The 19,209-nt window shown below is 36.3% G+C and overlaps 1 protein-coding gene and 1 long non-coding RNA gene across 2 annotated transcripts in view; one reads left to right on the top strand and one right to left on the bottom strand.

The window, feature by feature from the left end:
• Positions 1 to 18,633, bottom strand: part of LOC143651064 (uncharacterized) — an 82,207-nt gene extending 63,574 nt beyond the window's left edge. Inside the window, exons 1-3 of the long non-coding RNA XR_013159815.1 lie at positions 18,428 to 18,633; positions 18,077 to 18,128; positions 11,591 to 11,730 (exon numbers count right to left, since the gene is read on the bottom strand). This is a non-coding gene — a long non-coding RNA (uncharacterized LOC143651064). The remainder of the gene's footprint in view (positions 1 to 11,590; positions 11,731 to 18,076; positions 18,129 to 18,427) is intronic.
• ABCB5 (ATP binding cassette subfamily B member 5) overlaps positions 12,448 to 19,209 on the top strand; it is a 220,434-nt gene continuing 213,672 nt past the window's right edge. The window contains 1 exon segment of the mRNA XM_077122218.1: positions 12,448 to 12,472. Within this exon segment, the coding sequence (XP_076978333.1) occupies positions 12,448 to 12,472 (25 nt within the window).

Genomic DNA, 19,209 nt, shown 5'->3' with positions numbered 1-19,209 from the left:
ATTTTGATTTAATAGTGTGAACTGGGGAGTCTGTATTGTATCAGGTAGACTGCATTCTGATACACGTGTTCCAAGAACCAAAATTTAATAAACAGAAAAATCACGGGTCTGCATTGCCTGCTTCTAAAAACCCATTCTTAAACCAGGTGCACAGTCATGTTCAGTTTCTAGGTACTAAAATTTCTGCTAGTAATAGCTTCTCTCTAAGCCTTGGGTTGATAATTTTTATATATACATATATATTATAATTATTAGTATACATATTAATGCCCCTCTTAATTATACAAAGGAGAGAATATAACAGCATAATGGTGGTGTAAGTGAAGATACTCTTTAGATTCAGATCTAAAGACTCCAGCTCTGCCACTTACTATCTAAGTAAGGGCAAGTTAAACACTTTGAACCTCCATTTCCTCATCTTTCAGATGTGGTCACAATGCCACTTCACAGAGGTATGGTGAAGATTAAATGAGCAGTTATATATAATGCACTTAGCCCAGTGCTTAGCATAACAGAGCTCAGTAAATGGTAGTTACTATTAAAGGATGGGGGTTCCATCAATGCCTTAAATTTGTAAAACATTGTGTATGGTCGCTAGAGCTCTTTCACATACATCATTTCATTATATCCTCATAATTGTACATGTGAGGTAGATGGTTCAAGATATTGTTCTAATTTTACAAACAAGGATCAACCTTAATCTGCCTCACTTAGCATCTACTCACAAGCTCAGTGGGAAAAAAACAAACCAGTAATGCAGTTTAGAGATTGGGAATTTCTTCTGCCTTGCAAATTCAAGTAATACATGTGTCCCAGAATGATCCCACAAATTTCTGAGCCTTTTTTCTTTTCTCTTTTTATTTCTTTTTAGAACATTTGCATGATCATGGTGATAAATACACATCTATGGATTGAAACTGTGAGCTATCAATTGTACGCCATGTATGGAATATGTACGTGTGTGTATGAAGTTTTGCCAATGAAATTTTTTTAAATAAAGAATGTCATTCATTTTTAAGATTGAATGGCATTTCCTATCCAAATCCTGAGCATTCACTTTTTCTACCCTATTAAATGAAAAGTGAAGTTGAACTGTGTACAAAACAGCATATGAGAACGAGATACAAGCCTTCCACTGCACGTAGCACTGTTTAGCAATAGGCAAAATGCCTGTCACTGTGCATATAAAATGGGGAGCCTACAGTGACTTACCTGGTCTCTACACAGGGATGCAATCGTGACGCCACAAAACTCTGCTGACATTGGAACAGAAGAGGCCAGAACACGTATACTTTAATGGTATCTCGGTACTCATACAGAACAGAAACTTGTTTAGAAAACAGATATATAGCTAGATAGATATTTAGGTGGGTGGGTAGATAGGGAAAATAATGGAATGAATGTTGCAAAATGCGAATAGGCATCTGGGTGGGGTGCATTGGAATTCTATGTATTATTTCTGTATTATTTTTGCAACCATCCTTGTAAATTTGAAATTATTTCAAAATAAAAAGTTAATAAAAGGGATAGGAAAAGTTAAGAAATAGACTGGATGAAAATATTTTAATCTGTCAGATGTTAAGAATATTTAAGTATTGACTGAAACCTATTTTAACAAAGAAAAGCTTTGATTTCTTAATGAAAAAGAATAATAAGAATAAAATTTTAAGATATACATAATACATTTTTCCTTAATCATTTACTTTATTAGGAAACAGAATAAACATGAAGAGACTACGTAGCTTGACCCAGATTTTTAAATTATTCTGTGGCAGGGTCAGATTTCTACCCTGTCCAAGACTCTGTCTTGTCTCCAGAGATTGTTGTGACCCTTTCATTTCACTTGAACTAAAAAGAATTTCATGTGGAGAATTCCCTTGTAGATTCTATGGTTTTATCCCCAAAAGCTCTTGGGTCTGGAAAATTACTTTGACTCCTAAGTTTAATATTCTGAGTTTCAGCTAAAGATGGAATTTTTGCTGAGTTCAAGTCCCACACAGTTCTAACAGATTCCAATTGGGAATCAACCCTAAATCTTTTGTGGGTGGATTTTTAATACGTTTCTTTAAAGGGTTCATTTAGGCTCAAACCAAAGTAAACTGACCATTCTGTTCTCATGATCTGGGAGGAACCAGGACTAGAATTCAAGGGAAATATGAGCAAAGCCTCCTGAGAATTTGGTTGATAATGTGAGCTATAAAGTGGAAGCAAGATCATGTGTCAATGGAAGAAACTTGCTCATAGACTATGTTCTTCAAACTTTCTACTTCTTTGTGCTCCCATAATATTTAGAGGAGTTTTGATATCACTGAAAAGATTGGGTGATAAAATGAATATTTTGTTGAATAATATCAAATCATAGAATGAGTTTATGAAATTTCAGTATGAAGATAACTGAAAGTTTTACTGAAAACTGTGAACTATTATAAATATTTTTTATTCTATAAAAATTTGATAGTGAAACTGTGCAACACTGATACAAAACTAGCATTCCTGACAAGACAAAAGAAGAGGAAGTACAAGTCACCAGAGATAGAAATGATAAATTCCCTACAGACATTAAAAATGTAATAAATGAATAGATAAACAATTTTACATACAAAGTGGAAAATTTGAGAGAAATGGACAAATTCCATGTTGAGACACCACTCACCAAAACTGACACAGAAGAACAGAGTCTGAATAGTTAATCTCTATTTAAAAATTGACTTCCATTATTAAAAGCTTTGCTGCAAAGAAAACTTCAGACCCATATGACTTCACCAATAAATTTTTCCAAATACTTAAGGAAGATACAACACCAATTTCCAAAGACTCTTCCAGAGTATAGAAGAAGAGGGACCATTTTCCAACCCATTTTATGAGACCAACAAATTTTGACAAAATCATTCCAAGAAAAAAACACTTACAGACAAATCTCATTAGCATACATGAGATATCTTAAACAAAAGAATAGCAAAACAAATCTAGCAATTTATAAAAATGATAAATATCTTGACCAAGAATGATTTATTCCAAGAATAGAAGTGTAGGTTAACATCCAAAAGTTAATTTTTCTATTGTAAGATGTTAATAATAGGGGAAACTGAGTGTGGGGTGTATGAAAACTCTGTGTACTCTCTTTGCAATTTTTCTGTAAATCTGACACTATTCTGAAATAACTAGCTTATTTTTCAATGTCAATTGCTGTAAATAGAATAAAGGAGAAATGTAATGTGATCAAATTCATAGATGCAAAAAAAAGCACTTGATAAATTTCCACTCAAAATGATGATTAAAATGTCTTCACAAACTAAGAATAGAAGAGAACTTTAGGACCTATAGCCAAAATCATACTTAATTATGAAATATTAAATGCTTCCTCTCATGAGATAATAAATGAGACAGAACACTTGCCATCATCAGTTTTGTTAAATATTGAACAGAAAGTCCTACCCAAGTTCATAAGGCAAGGAAAAAATATATAAGATTTGTAAAAAGTAAATAAAATTGTCATCATTCAAAGATGGCATGACTGTGCATACAGAAAGTCCAAACAATTACAGGACTGGTAAAAAAGTGTTCTGGGACAAAATGTGTGCAAGTGAGCATCTCATCACTAACTAAGAAATAATTATTCTATTCGATGTAAATATTCCCTTAAATGCTTTCAATAAAGAGGAGTCTCTTGACAATCAGACAGTGTGACCAGCCCTGTGGATACATTCCCTTACCCCTACTGCCCTCGCACTTGGTAAATGAGAACATTAACACAATGACTGTGGTGGTGAGATGAAGACTATGCAAGTCTTTAACTGTTTGGTTTTCCTACATCAAGGCTGACCTGCTAACATCACAGTTGATATCCTATTTGCCATCAGCCACTGTAAAACCTCAAGCCTTTACTTGGGAGACCTTCTAGCCTCCTGGTAGTTAGTTGGTTACATGAAAGCACTCTCATGAAGAGAACATTATGATTTCTTTTATTGAAATATACCATTATTCTGGATTTTAATCTTCTTTCCCTGATCAGCCCATACCTCCATGCATGGACTTAACAGGTATCTTATTCATCATCATAGTATCTCATTTCTGTAACCAAGAAAATAATTTTCTGGGAAAGAATTAAGGAAATTGATGCCAATAAAATCTATTGTTCTTATCTTATGGCTGATCTCCTTTAAGCAGGCAGTCTTGTAGAACTGAAAAACGGCCTATTTGAAGATTTACTTAGAATGTCAGCTGGGAGACATCAACTTGTGTGATGAAAATGCTATCCTACAGGTTCCAAAATCAATTACTGTTCCAAAAATCGATTACTGACATTTGCTGTTTTTACCATAGCATAAGTTCTGAAAATCATGAAATGGGATTAGAAGTGACATCTCTTACCAAGCAATGAACCAACTGCAAAATATCTGTCTCCTCTAATTTCAACACTGGCCTTGGCTGATTTAGTTGTCTCAGTATACAGGGAAGGAATGCTTCTACCAGAAGGCACTATACTGAATTAAAAGTTGTTTCTGCTCTCTGGGATCCTCATGTCCCAGATGAATTGACAACAAAATGGATTATGGTGCCGAATAGGGTAATTAATCTTGATGATCAAATATTGATACAACACAGTAGGAGGTGGGAGAATTCTAGATAAAATCTATGGTGTCTCTTGAGCATCTCCTAGTATGTTCATGTTCATTGGCTAAAGTGTAATGCTGAGTTTATTTTGTGTTTCTAAGCAACATCCCCCCCCAATAAAACCTACTATGGAAATACTATATTTGAAGTATATGAATGACACTCTTTTCAAATGATGTTATACTGACATCTTGTGGCAACTGTTAAAGCTCTTTTGCCCAAAATAAAGCAAATAGTTATACGATGCAAAAGAGAAAAAATAAGAGTTACTGAGTTTTAGACACCGTACTAAGTGCCGTATAAAAAGAATTAAATTATTTGTCTGAGGTCACACATCTAGTAAAAGAGTGATCCAGAATTTGAGTCTAGGTAATTTGACTCTAAAGCTGTGCTGTACCATATGATATCCACTTGCAGAAATGTACATTTAAATTAATTAAAATTAAATAAAACTAAAAATTTAATTCCCTCATTAGTCACATTTCAAGTGCTCATTAACTACACATACCTAATGGCTACTATATTGGACAGTGCAGAGGAATCTCCTTCATTGCAGAAAGTTTCGTCGAACAGCAGTAACTCCAGAATCAACACTCTATGCCTCTGTACTACACTACTTCTCCTGTGGTTTCATACTATAGTGTCAGATTATTAAAGCAAATCTATTTTCAAAGTTTAAAATATTTATTACAGGTATATCTCTAGTTTGGCATTCTGCGTAATTATCAATGCCACATTTCAATTTGTAAGCCAGATATTTTCACAACTCAAACTTACATATTTATCACCTTTTCCCCAAAACCAACTTCCCCTTCTGACTTCCCTATTTTGTTATTAACAGTTATTAATAATATCAAGTTTAATAATTGGACTCCTAAGGTTTTATTCCTTCTTCTTTGAACTCTAAACTACATCCTGTCAACTTTCCCTTAAAATATCTCTCAAATGTGTCTTTCTTACTGCTATAAAACTAGACATAATGAGTCTACCTGAGTACTGTCTTTCCCCAAGCCCTCCTGATCTACTTATGACATCAGGGTAATTGCACACAATACCAATGGCCCAGTCCCTCTCATTCTCAGAAATGTACAGTAGTCCTAAAAAAAATCGGTTCAATGCCTTCTACAATCTTAGCTATCTCATCACTCTCTCCGCTTCTGCATGAATTCTCTGTTCTAGACAGGTCTCATTCCTCTAGTGTGAGGTAATTCACTTCTGCATTTCTAAAAGTATGTCCTTGTTCCTCCTCCACTCATCTCTGCTTATCGAAATCCTACCCATTGTCCAAAGATTAACCTCAGATTTCCCTCTGTGGGGTGAAACCATTTTAAGTTGTAATGTTCCTGCTCCATTTTCTCAGATGCTAGAGTACTTACTCTTAATACTATTTGTCACATAATGCCCTGTCTTGTCAGATATATATATATATATATATACGTAAAGCTCATATATAATTCTCAACTCTGTAATCCAGTTAGACATGTAGACAGAAGATGGATTAGCATCTGAGAATTACAGTAAGTAAAAGCATAAATATTAGAGAGTAGAAAACAATCAGAACCTGTGCAGAGGATGAAACGCTCCTCTGTTTTAGAAAAGAATAATTTTGTGGTGAAGATAGAAATAAAAGTTTTTACAAAATTTGCTCACAGTCAACAATGGTGATCTTCTTGCTACAGGTTTGGTCATTTCAGAGGTTCCATAAAATTTTTATCTAACTAACAATCCCATGCTTTCCATCCAAGCAGTCTATCTTAGCCATGCATCATATTAATTTTACAAAGCATGTTGAAGATGAAGTACCTCTCGGAAAATTTCTTCCCACAGTGGTATTTTGCCATATGAATTTCCATCCTGGCACATGAAACCAGAAATATTTTTCAAAAGCAAGAGCATTTGTAACCAAAATGTTTCTTTCTACTTTTGTATTTCTTTGTACCTTCTGTAGTATCTACCCTGAAAGCCTCCACACACTTGTAAATCAGTAAGGATTGTCTGACTGGAAGATTTTACTTAGGCTCAATAAAGTAAAACAAGTTCAGAGGTACTAGTGAAACCTGACAGTCTCCCAAGAATATAACTTTTCTCTTGGCTGATGTATGGAATCCCACCATTAGAAAGTGTTACTTTATTGTTATTGTTTTGAGTCAAGTTATAAAGGAAAGGGTAATACTGTACTTTGAGGATAATACATAAGTATCACCTTTCATATGAGTGAATTTCCAATTCTTTCTATATTACTTTCTATTGCTGCTGTCACAATTTACACAACATTTATAAAATAGCACATTTATTATCTTATAGTTCTAGAGGTCAGAAGCCCAAAATCAGTCTCTCTGGGTTAAAGTCAGGGTGATGACACGGCTGGTTCCTTTGTAGGCTCTAGGGGAGAATCCATTTCCTTGTCTTTTTCAATTTCTAGAGGTCACCTGCATGCCTAGGCCCCTGAATCCTACCTTGCATCACTCTGCTTCTACTAATGTTTTTGACCTTCTTGTGTTCCTCTTATAGGACTCTGTTTTGGTTTGCTAAAGCTGCTGGAATGCAATATTACAAAAAATGGATTGGCTTTTACAAAGGGATTTATAAGATTATAATTTTAAAGTTCTAACACTATGAAAATTTCCAAATTGAAGCACAAAGAGGAAGATTCTTCTTCTGAGGAAAGGCTGCTGGCATCAGCGGTTCCTGTCACATGAAAGGCACATGGCTGGCTTCTGCTGGTCCTCTGCTCCCAGGTTCCAGTGCTTTCAGCTACTGATCCCAATAGCTTTGTCTCTGACATCTGCAGGTCCTCACTTAGCATCTCCATGATGTCTCTCTACTCTCTCTCTCTCTCTCTCAGTGTTTCTCCCTTTTCTCTTCTCATAATGAACCAGTAAAGGACTAAGACCCATCTTGAATTGGGTGGGTCACATCTCAATTGAAACAACCTAACAAAAAGTTCCCACCCACAATAGGTCTATACCTACAAGAATGGATTAAAAGAACATGGCCTTTAAGAGAATGAAAGAGGACCCCTATCTTACACCCTACACAAAAATTAATTCAAAGTGGATCAAATACCTAAATATAAGAACTTGCACCATAAAGCTTCTAGAAGAAAACATAGGGAAACATCTTCAAGACCTAGTAATAGAAGGTAGCTTCCTAAACTTTACACCCAAAGCACAAGGAACAAAAGAAAAAACAGATAAATGGGAACTCCTCAAAATCAAATGCTTCTGCACCTAAAAAGACTTCGTCAAAAAGGTGAGGAGGCAGCCAACTCAATGGGAGAAAATATTGGGAAATCACATATCAGACAAAGGTTTGATTTCCTGTATATAGAAAGAAATCATTCAACTCAACAACAAAAGAAGAAACAATCCAATTATAAAGTGGGCTAAAGACATGAATAGGCATTTTTCTGAAGAGCAAATAAAGATGGCTCAAACCATATGAAGAAATGCTCATTTTCACTGGCTCTAAGGAAAATGCAGATCAAGACTACAATGAGATACCATCTCACACCTACAGAATGGCTGCAATTAAACAAATAGGAACTATAAATATTGGAGAGGATGTGGAGAAACTGGGACATTTATGCACCACTGGTGGGAATGTACAACAGTGCAACTTCTATGGAAGACTGTTTGGCGGTTCCTTAGGAAACTAAATATCGAGCTACCCTGTGACCCAGCAGTAGCACCACTTGATATATACCCAGAAGAACTGAAAGCAACGACACAGACATTTGCACACCAATGTTCACAGCAGCATTATTCACAATCGCCAAAAGATGGAAATAAACCAAATGCCCATCAACAGATGAGTGGATCAACAAAATATGGTATATACATACGATGAAATATTATGCAGCAGTAAGACAAAATGGCACCTTGAAGAACATTTCAAGATGGATGAGTCTTGAGGACATAATGCTGAGCAAAATTAGCCAGACACAAAAAGACAGATACTGTATGATTCCACTTTTATGACCAGCATAAGGTATAATCAGAGACTTATAATACAGAATGCAGGGGACTTAGAGATACATACAAGCTAGAGATGGGTGAACTATTAGCTACTGAGGTTGAACTCCAGTGTAAGGGAATAGAAAGGGACGAAGGTGGTTCTCTGGTGGCTCTAGAAGTAATACAACCATATTGAAGATGAGCAAGATTGAAAGGGGTTGTACAGACCTACATGTCCTACTGACTCACACTAGAAATATGAATGAGTTCTTGTAAGAATTACTTCAAAGATATGATTCATGTATAAAGAGGGTTTAAGTCCAGGGTACGGGGGAAAACTGTTATTGCATGCTATGAGCTATGTTCAAAAGGAAACCATCAGCACTACCACAGCAATAGCAGAGGTATATAATGGGTGAGGGACAGGAGTTAAGAGGAGGTTTAGATTCCCTATTTGGTAAGGGTGTATTTTTTATTACTTTTCTGTCTCCTGGGAACAATGAAATCAACTAAAATTGAGAATGTTGATGGACTGTGGACTTTGGGCCCCCTACATGATGCACAATGAATACAGGTGGCTGAAGAATTCACAGACGGAACAGTAGAATGGTGAACGATGGTGTATACTTATGAATGAAGGCTGTGCTGCTACAAAAAGGAACGATGTCATGAGGCATGCAACGATGTGAATGAATATCCGTGATATTTGGTGAGACAAAATAAGCCAGAAACAAAAAAACAACAATGGTATGGTCACCTTTAGAAAATGCTTTTAAGAAAAAAGGGGCCTAGATTGTAAGCTTGTAGAGCAGACACATTAAGTCTGGAGTGGTGATTATTATTTCTGGATTTTGAGAAGCTGTTTTATATAAATAACCTGATATCTAGAGATAAGAACAAAGCTGAACTGGTTGGGGTTAAAGTAACTCAGAACACAGGGGTAAGGACGACAGTATCTCTATATTTTAGAACCACAAGTACTCTGAGATCAATGGAAGAAAGGTTTATTTGATCTGGAACTAACATTTTCTATAGTGCATAATCTAATTCAATCTATCTGTATAACTCATTTGAACAACTGAAACACAGAGAGCACAGAATGAGAAAGAGGTCCTTTAATCCAGAAGTCCTCTAATCCTGTATAGATTATTGTAAAGCCTGGAAACATTCTAGAGTATATTAACCAGAAAATCAAAAAGTATTGACAAAGTCCCATGAAGGATTGGAGAAAGACTATGGAACTATTAAACCTTACCATCAGGGAATTCCCTGATACTGTGTCAAACTTTAGGGACACCCAAATCAATAGGCCACGCCCTCAATCATGAGGCTTTCTCTTGTGAAGCTTATGTAGGTAGCATAGAAGCTTAGACTACCTATAGGCATACCTTCTGGAGGATCTCTGTTGTTGCTCAGATGTGGCCTCAGTCTCTCTAAGCCCAACTCTGCAAGTGAAATCATTGCCCTCCCTGCTATGTGGGACATGGCATCCAGGGGTGAAAGTCTCCCTGGCAAAGTAGGAGAGGACTCCCAGGGATGAATTCAGACCTGGCACTGTAGGATCAACAATTACATCCTGAGAAAATGGGGGAAAAGAAGTATAATTAATAAAGTTTCAGTAGCAGAGAGAGTTCAAATAGAGTCGAGAGGCTACTCTGGAGGCTGCTCTACCCAAGCTTCAGGTAGGCCTTGCTACCCATCATAACCTGCCAACCCCCAACCAGGACCATTCCAGCCAATCCTAAAGAACACCTAGGGCAATTTATAAGTTTCCACAAGGGTTCCAGGCCCTAGAGTAACTTGCCAGAAACCTACAACCTCCAGATGGGTCCCTGGTTCAGATAAGTCCTGAAACACAGCCTAGCCTCTCCAGAACATCACATAGTTCCATCTCCCTACCCCATATTGGTGACAGACCCTTCCAATAAGAAAAATTTAGAATTGCCATAGTCGAACAACCCTACTGAGAGGTAGGGAAAGATCAAAGGTGATGGTGGAATTATACATAGAAGATAGGACTTAACAAATGAATATGAATGCTGAATCATTAAATTGATATCTCTTTTAGTCTCCAGTATTTTAGAGCAGCTAGAAGTAAAAACCTAAAATTGTGAAATTGTAACCCATGTCAAAGTCCGAAATACATTCTGCAACTAATTGTGATGCTATGCTTGAAAATTTATAGCTTCTTTTGATATATGTTACTGTTCACAAGAAAAGAAGGGAAAAAAGTCAATTGTGATCATAAAAAAGTATTTAAGCCCTTTAGCCTCCTATATTCTGGAGCAGGTAGAAGGGAAAATATGAGAGGATCATATGGTAGCCCATGACAAACCCTGGGATCTATCCTGTAACCACTTTTTGAAGACTGCTTTGAAAACTATTGCTTTGCTTTGTATACATGTTACACTATACAATTTTAAAAGTTTCAAAAGAAAATGGCCTTTTCTGTGGTATATAACAGCTTCAAACTACCACAGATTCTTATGATTCACAGGTTCTGGGGATTAAGATTTGGACATCTTTGGGGGAGGGGCATCTTAGTCTGTTCACCCTACTTTTCAAGGGACATATGTTGAATGGGTTGCATTTGGAAAGGAAGTCCAAGGATCTGTCTAAAATAGAAAGGGCTGTGGCCAAAATAGCTGGAAATAAGGCATCCCACACTCCTCCACCAAGAGGAAGAACTTCAAAGATACGTCAGACAAGTAAAATGCACATTTGACACAAGACCACTAGTTCAGAGCCACTGTAAATTACCAAACAAAAAACAAAAACAAAAAAAAACAGCAAAGAATGGTTGAGAGTCTTTAGGAGCAGACTGTTTATCCAAGAAAGAAATGAGCAATCAGAAAGGAATATCAGGTATATATTCCAGTGCCCAGGACTATAGTACAATCTTGTAATTGGCATGGAAGGCTGATCAACATACCATCTTCCACTCTGAAAAAGAGCTAGGCAAATTATGCTTCCTCTTTTCCTTTTTTATCCCTGATGGATCTGTTATTCCATCTACTTACATGTTTGTACCATATTCATTAACATTCTCTTCCTTCCTCCTTCTCTCCTTTCTCATTCTGCTTCTTTTCCTCATTCCATCTGCAAGTGAAAATGTGATCCCAGCCATGACTCAATCAAAACATAGTGCCAATTGAATCTCCTGTATCAAAAAAAAAATAGAATAATCACTTTCAGAATGAAATGAGATGTAATAAAGGACTGACACTATCAATATCTAAAGTTCTGGAAATCTCCTGAGTCTGGGTCCCAAAGCTAAGAAAATCCTATTTTAGGGAATTACAAAGAAATGAAATCAGTAACTGCAGTTCCACTACTTCTCTTTATAATGGTATTTGAACTTCAGCAATTCTTTGAAGATCATTTAGATAGTTTTCCATGGTTCCAAGGTCACATCAGAAAGCAGGCCTTGCTTAGTGTAAAGTGAATGCCCTTATTTCCCCCAGAAGGCAACAAGCAAATGTCACTTCATTCATGCTCAGGAGGAATCACCCAGACAGACATAAACAAAGACAAGTCAACTAATCATTTTCAGATAGACAGAGTTTGGAAATACTAATGTAGAAGAGATATAAAATCTTATAACCCTTCTTCTCTTATGAAACTCTTATCCTTAAACATTTTAATTGCTGCCTCCTTGAAAGGGATATCCTCTTTCTTCATCTTCAACTCTTATCTCTTCTACTTTCCATTCCTACATTACCCTCTTACTTCCCAGTACTACTCCCTGACTCTCTCACCAGTACCTCAAAACTGGCATGGTTCAAACAAAATTTATCTCTCTTTCAAATCGTTGGGGGAATGTAAGGGCAGCCATCACAGCCAACACATACCTTCCCCTATAGTGGTGGCCACATTAATGTCCCTTGATTTGCTTTCATCTTGCATCCCTTTGTCCTAATGCATTTCTGCTCTCCATCATATAAATCATACTCATTTTTCAAGGCCAACTCAGTTCCTGTTTCTTCTCCAAAGGTTTCTAGACCCTCCGATTTCCCTTTCCTCTGAATTTCCAAAATATCCTTAATCTCTGCTACGTAATTTCACACAAATATTTTCCCTTATTTTATTTATTCTTTCAAAAATGTTATTCTTATTCCTGCTAATATCATAAGGAAATCTAGGGCATGAACAGGATATTATAATTGTCTGTATATGGTGCTAAGCATACAGTAGATATTCAACAGATGTTTGAGTGGGTAAGTTACTTCATGGACATATTTGCAACTCATGCAGTTTTTAGACCTTTAAATTCAAGGACAGGAAAACTTTGTTCCTTCTTAAAACTGAATATAAAGAAGATGACAATATGGAAATATAGTATGTCTGATTCATGCTGCAATGGCAATCTTTCTATCTGGGCCATGTAAGTAGTTAAAATATGGTCAAATATAAATGCAATTATGTTTACCCATATATATGTACCTGGACTAATTCTGTATCATGCGCAGATATTATATCCTTCACTCCAGATATTTGCCTCATAAATGTGCCTTTTAATGATAACTCCAAAACAACATATGGGAGAGGATTAATAACTCAAAACAAATGTGTCTGTAGTAGGCAAGACACGTTTAATCACAAAGTGGTTAGAAATGTGAACTTGGGATTCACAGTGCCTGGGTTTGAATCTAAACTCTACCACTTACAATTTATGTTATCTTGGGCAATTTATCTTACTAAAGCTCAGTTTATTCATCTATAAAAGAAGAATAATAAAAATAGGTGCTACCACATAACACTATTGAAAAACTCAAATAGATGATGTATGTTGAAGCTGTGCTTCTGGATTAATAACAAATAGAATATCTGTTTAATATATTTAAAAATTTGTTAGAAGGTACTGAAGAGGACAGTATATAAAAATCAGTTAGAAGGCAATAAAGAATCAACACGGTAGTAACGAAATATAGGACAAAGACTAGGAAGACGGAAATCTAGGGAAATGAGACATGCATTAGGAACTGATTTCCACCTAGAGGCATCTATTAGTTCCCAAAAGAGATGATTTAAAGTCTAAAAAGAAAAAGAGTTTGTCTAAAGCCTCAAAGAGCAAGGGAAATGAAAATTGGAGTTCAGAGGATCAAGGTTTCAGGGACAAGTCTGGTATATTCCAAGTTTGGGGGTTGAAACATACAGGGCTACATTCTAAAACAAGACAGGCCTTCTTAGTTTCCAAAGCCCAAATTAAAAAATATCTCAGTGACTGGTTGGATGAAGATGAACCAGATTGCTTATGTCCCTAGCTGTCACCAAAGGCAAAAGTGAATGTTCTCCAGAGGAAGATAAAATCATCTTATGCCTCGAATTGTCTCTATAATTTTTAATAAACAATATATGACAATCAAAAGTAGCCAGGCATATAAGGAAATAAAACATGTTAAAAATAGAGAGAGAAATAGAGCAAGGGGAGAACAGAAAATAGAATCAGATCCACTGAGGATCCAAATAATAGAGTTAAAAGACACAGGCTTTAAACTATTTGTGTTTAATATAATCAAAGAAATAAAAATTTGAAAATTGTGGCCAAAAACTATAAATGTAATTTAATGGAAATTTTTAGAACTGACAAACTAACTGAAAGTTTATAACCTGATGGATGGATTTAATAACATTGTACAGAGTTTCTATTTGAGGTGATGGAAAAGTTTTGGTATAGCTGGTGGTGATGGTAGCACAACTTGTAAGTGTAAGTAACAGCACTGAGTCATATACTTAAATACGTGTGAAAGGGGAAATTTGGGGTCGTAAATATGTTACTAGAATAAAAAACATTTTTAAAACATAGGATTGCAGGGCGGGCCATGGTGGCTCAGCAGGCAGAGTTCTCTCTCGCCTGCCATGTCAGAGACCCGGGTTCAATTCCCGGTGCCTGCCCATGTGAAAAATAAAAAATAAAACATAGGGCTGTATAACACAAAAAAGGGAACCCTAAGGTAAACCATGGACTACAGTTAATAGTAAAATTATAATGATATTATTTTGCCATTTGTAACAAATGTATCAGGCTAACACAAAGTGTAAATAATGGAGGGAGAGTATAGGGAACTCTGTATCCTCTGCATGATTCAGCTTCTGGCTACTTTCCCTGGCTTCTCCCTGTCTGACTTTCATTCTTCTTAGAAAAAACTCCTTTAATCCAGATTAAAGCCCTACATGATTCATTTGGGACACAGCTCAACTGAAGTAACATCATGAAGAGATCTTATTTACAATGGGTCCATACCTACCAGGATGTTGTCCAAGACCAAGAACATGTCCAAAGTAAGGTACACAATTCAATCCAACACAAAAACAATATATAGGAATCTTGTCAAAATGCAGATTCTGATTCAATAGCTCTAGAGTGGGACAAAAAACTCTACATTTCTAAGAAAGGTTGCAGAGACTGCCATTGTTAGTGCCCTTTAGACCACACTGAGTAGTAAGACTGTAATACAGAGGAAACAAAATAAGATGTGAGCACCTCAGGAGAAGAGAACATATCTTTCTTATTATTATAATCCAGTCGCTGGCACAAAGTAAAAGCTCAATTTTTTTTTTGATGAATTTAATAAGGAATAAAGAAAGTGAGTCTAAAAGGATAACTAGGATTTGCAACATAAGGCAGAATGTCAGTGAACCTAACATAGGTATAAACGAAGTACAAAAGGAAATCAAAGAAGGACCTGATTAATTTCAGCCACTATAGGAAGATAAAGATAAAAGGATGGAATAAATGAGAGGAAATAGATAATTGCATAAATAGGTGCTATGTGAGCTAGGATGGGACTTCAATAAAAAATTAGTTCATAAAAACTAAAAGAAGTTGTGATTTCTTGATTATTCTTCTTTAAATAATCAACAACCTCCATCTCTCACAGAGAGCAGAGTATAGTTAGCTCCCCACCCTAGTGATGTTGAGTTCAGCCTGTGCTTACTTTGGCCAATGGAATAGTAGTGGACACAATGTCAGCAAAGGCCTTAAATGTGCTTGTAGGGTTCAACTTGGCTCTGGAGGTACCCGTTGCCTGGACCTCAGACAAACATGGAGAAGATTTGCGCTAAATCCACAGCCTGGAGCCCATTTTTTCTGACACACAGCATGAAATAGAGTCACCCAGACCAGCTCAGCTAGAATCAGACAAAACAGAGTCCATCTCAGGCAACTGAGGATGAGAAGAAATGCTTGCTGCTCTAAGCCACTGAGTTATAGGCTGCTGTTGTTTTGCAATCTAATTGTGGTATTAGCTGGCCTAGAGAGATTAAAATATTATGATATATCTGTGTATATGTGTATGTCTAGGATGTAAATACAAATCCAAGTGCTCTGACTATCTTATAGATAGCATAAAGTAAATATATTTTCTTGTTCGGAGAACAACAATGAGGTAATGGAATTCATGTATTGCATTTAGTATTAATATATATTGCACAAATGTGCTTTTGGCTCATTAAGGAGACATTTATTTTACCTATTACTACAATTACTATTTCAATGAATTAAAAAGATATCAAACTAAACAACAGGAAACTGAGTATATAAACACTACAGATCTTAAGAAATGAGTACTTTAAATGGCTCAGTGAATTTTCACTGCTCACCTTGTTTCCCAGATACCAAATGACATAAAGAACATAGTGTGCTTTACCTAGGAATTCACCAGTGGTTACAGCGTGATCAGTTTAACGCATTTCTGATCCACTGGGGCTCATTCCTTTATGAAGAAGCTTACTAAATGAAATCAAATTAGCTTTCCCAGATCCTTATGTACTATTTAATTAATTAGTAATTCCACTCTCAAGGTTAAATCTATAGCCTTTATAATCATCTTGGTATAGTGTTCGTTATATGTTATATGGCTTAATGAGACTGAATCTCAAACTTCTCCATACATCTATAATGAAATGGTAATTTATGTTCAGAATTGTGATCTTAAGATCCTAAAGTATTATCCAAATGAAAATACATTACACTTAATATAGTTTTAATGCTGAGTGGACTTTCAAAATATTCTAATTTTTTGATAACTGTTAGTCCATATATGGTAGAAGCTCTAATTTGCTTATTATATTTAGGGAACTAGAAAACCCTATTCCCACAAACCTCTAGCTAACAGAAACTACTGCAGCAGCTTTACGGAAAAATCTAAGCATGAGATAGTGTAAAGGTCTGCATCAATTATAATCAAATCAGTGGTAGAGTGGGAATAAAATCTAATACCTTAACAAACTGCATTGTGATGGAAAGCTGGCTTTCCTCCTTTCATTACAATTCTAAAATTTTCATTAACTCAAAATCTAAGCCCAGCATGAGGCAAAGAAATTATAAATTCAATGATGAAATTTAAATAGATGGAATATCTAACCAAAACCTTTAGTTGGGAGTGGGTAGATGGGAAAGGTGAAACGGCACAACATGCTTTTTCAAAGCTGTTAGGGATATAAAGGATGCTTTACATCCACTAAGTGATAAAATATCACTTAATTATGAATTATTTAATATTTCAGAAGAATTAAATTGTAAATAAGATGGCAAATCAGAAAGAACTGAAGCGATGCAAGAAAGTTATCAGAGAAATGGGTAAGATTTGTTTAAATTCTACGGAAAGTGTTATTCTTCTCCAACTTCAAACATAACTTATACTTTTCACAACTGTGTAAAAATGTTTATTTTTTCCAAAAATAATAATGCTATTTTGACTTTTCTGGAATTCTATATAATTAATGTTATAACTGGTTTTTATAATGATTTTAGGAAGCATTATGGCTACAGGATTCATTCAGTGCTTCAGATATCTCCGCTTCTGAATTCCTTGCAGCTCACTAGTGTATAGAGGAAAGATACATGCATTATTTTCATTTCAGTTCTCTAGGGGTCTTCATTCCATGTGTACGTTTATAAAAACAAATACTGGATTCTGATAATTTTTTCACTGAATATGTCTTTGTATTTATGTATAAAACTTTCTACACCTATAATGAATTAATTTTGAGCTTTCAAAGGAAAATAGTTTAAAATCTATTTTATTTCCACTTTTATCATAATAAGTGTGTTACAGTTTGGTATGCAAACTGTAAAACTGGAGAAGATCCCTCTAAATTGCATGGTCCGTTAATGTAGGACTACAAAAAGGACAGAAAGGAAGTTTCAATCAGAAACATCTTGAGGGAGAAGCAAATTCCTCTTGTGACTATTCCACACTCCATACCTCTCCCCCGATTTGTTCCTCCCAAGTAAATTTATCCCATATTTTTGGCCATAAACCTATTCCTCAAAGCCTAAAGCAGATTCTCTATATTCTGTTGTGAGGGGTGATGCAAATGCAGATTTATTTTAGAATACATTTGTGCACTATTGTTTGTGGTCTCTGCAGCATGTATTTCACAAGATGGTGGTTAAGAATTCAGATTCTGGAATCTGTCTATTTCAGTCTTTGTGTAAATCATTAAATCCTGGGACTTAGTTTTCCCATTCATAAAATGATCGTAGTCATAATACTACCTACCTCCAAAGGTTTCTTAAGAAATAGAAACAGACCGAGATAGCCAGTGGATAGTCTGTGGAGACACAAGACAAACAATTACAACTTTGCAACCGCACAGAAAACTGGAATGGGAACTGAGTTCGTTAATCTTTTGCTAGTTTCCACAGAGACAGAAAATACACATTTCATTTCATTTGGGTGACTGAAGACCAAAAAAGAATGGGAGGAAACAATGTGAAAGAAAACAGCCGTTGGAACTGATGATTGAGGTTGGCTGAATAGGAACAGTGGAATTCGAAGGGAACATAGGCGGGGGGTGTGAGGGGGGGATGATTGGGGGTGGCCCTGAGAGAGGGGCAGCATTTTCATTACCTGAGGTGACCCGAAGGCCCATTTGGAGATGGGACAGTAATGTCGCCGCTCTGAGTCACGCTCATTTGTGTTTAAAAAATGAAAGTACTGAGCCACAGATAGCTCCAAGTTCCTTTCTAGGCTTGCAAATAAACACAGGGAAGTCTGGGCCGGAGAATCGGCATCGCGCACTCACAGGGGGCTACGACGCTGGAACCTGCGTCTTCCTCCGCCTCAGGCTCCGCCCCCGCCGTTGCCGGGCAACACTAAGCTCCCCGAGAGGTGCCCAAGGACCCCTAACTCTGCGCGACTGGGCATGCGCTGCTTCCCACACTCACCTCTGGTGGAAAAGACTTAAAAGATCATCCTAGCCGCACTTCAGAGGTCACTGGGAGGCAACTTTATCAGAAAAAGACTTACTGGGTTTTAAGCTTTAATATCCAAAGTCGTGGCAGGGGAAGGGGTCGTGGGTCTTTCCAACATTAACACGTTTCTTGTCATCCATGCATCATCCCGTCGTAGAGCTAATCGGTCCAGTACGTAAATAAATTATTACCTCAGGCTGAGTAAAATTAAGGGACTTGTCATTTATCCAAGTAGAACGACAACATGTATAAAGCTGGAGAGAACAGTCAAACTTTCTTACGCGTGACCTATTTTTAGAAAACTTCATTAGTTCACCTCCAATCTTTTTGTCTCGGAATCTCACGTGCGCGTGCGCGTGTTCACTGGACTCATTTCCCTGAAATTAATCGATGGAGTTTACAATTTTCATTTGTACCTCCTTGAAATGGGAGATAAAA

This window comes from Tamandua tetradactyla, chromosome 1, assembly GCF_023851605.1.
Source record: "Tamandua tetradactyla isolate mTamTet1 chromosome 1, mTamTet1.pri, whole genome shotgun sequence".
NCBI lineage: Eukaryota > Metazoa > Chordata > Mammalia > Pilosa > Myrmecophagidae > Tamandua > Tamandua tetradactyla.
The sequence above is the reverse complement of the archived record's forward strand: the minus strand, read 5'-3'. Positions and strand labels throughout refer to the sequence as shown.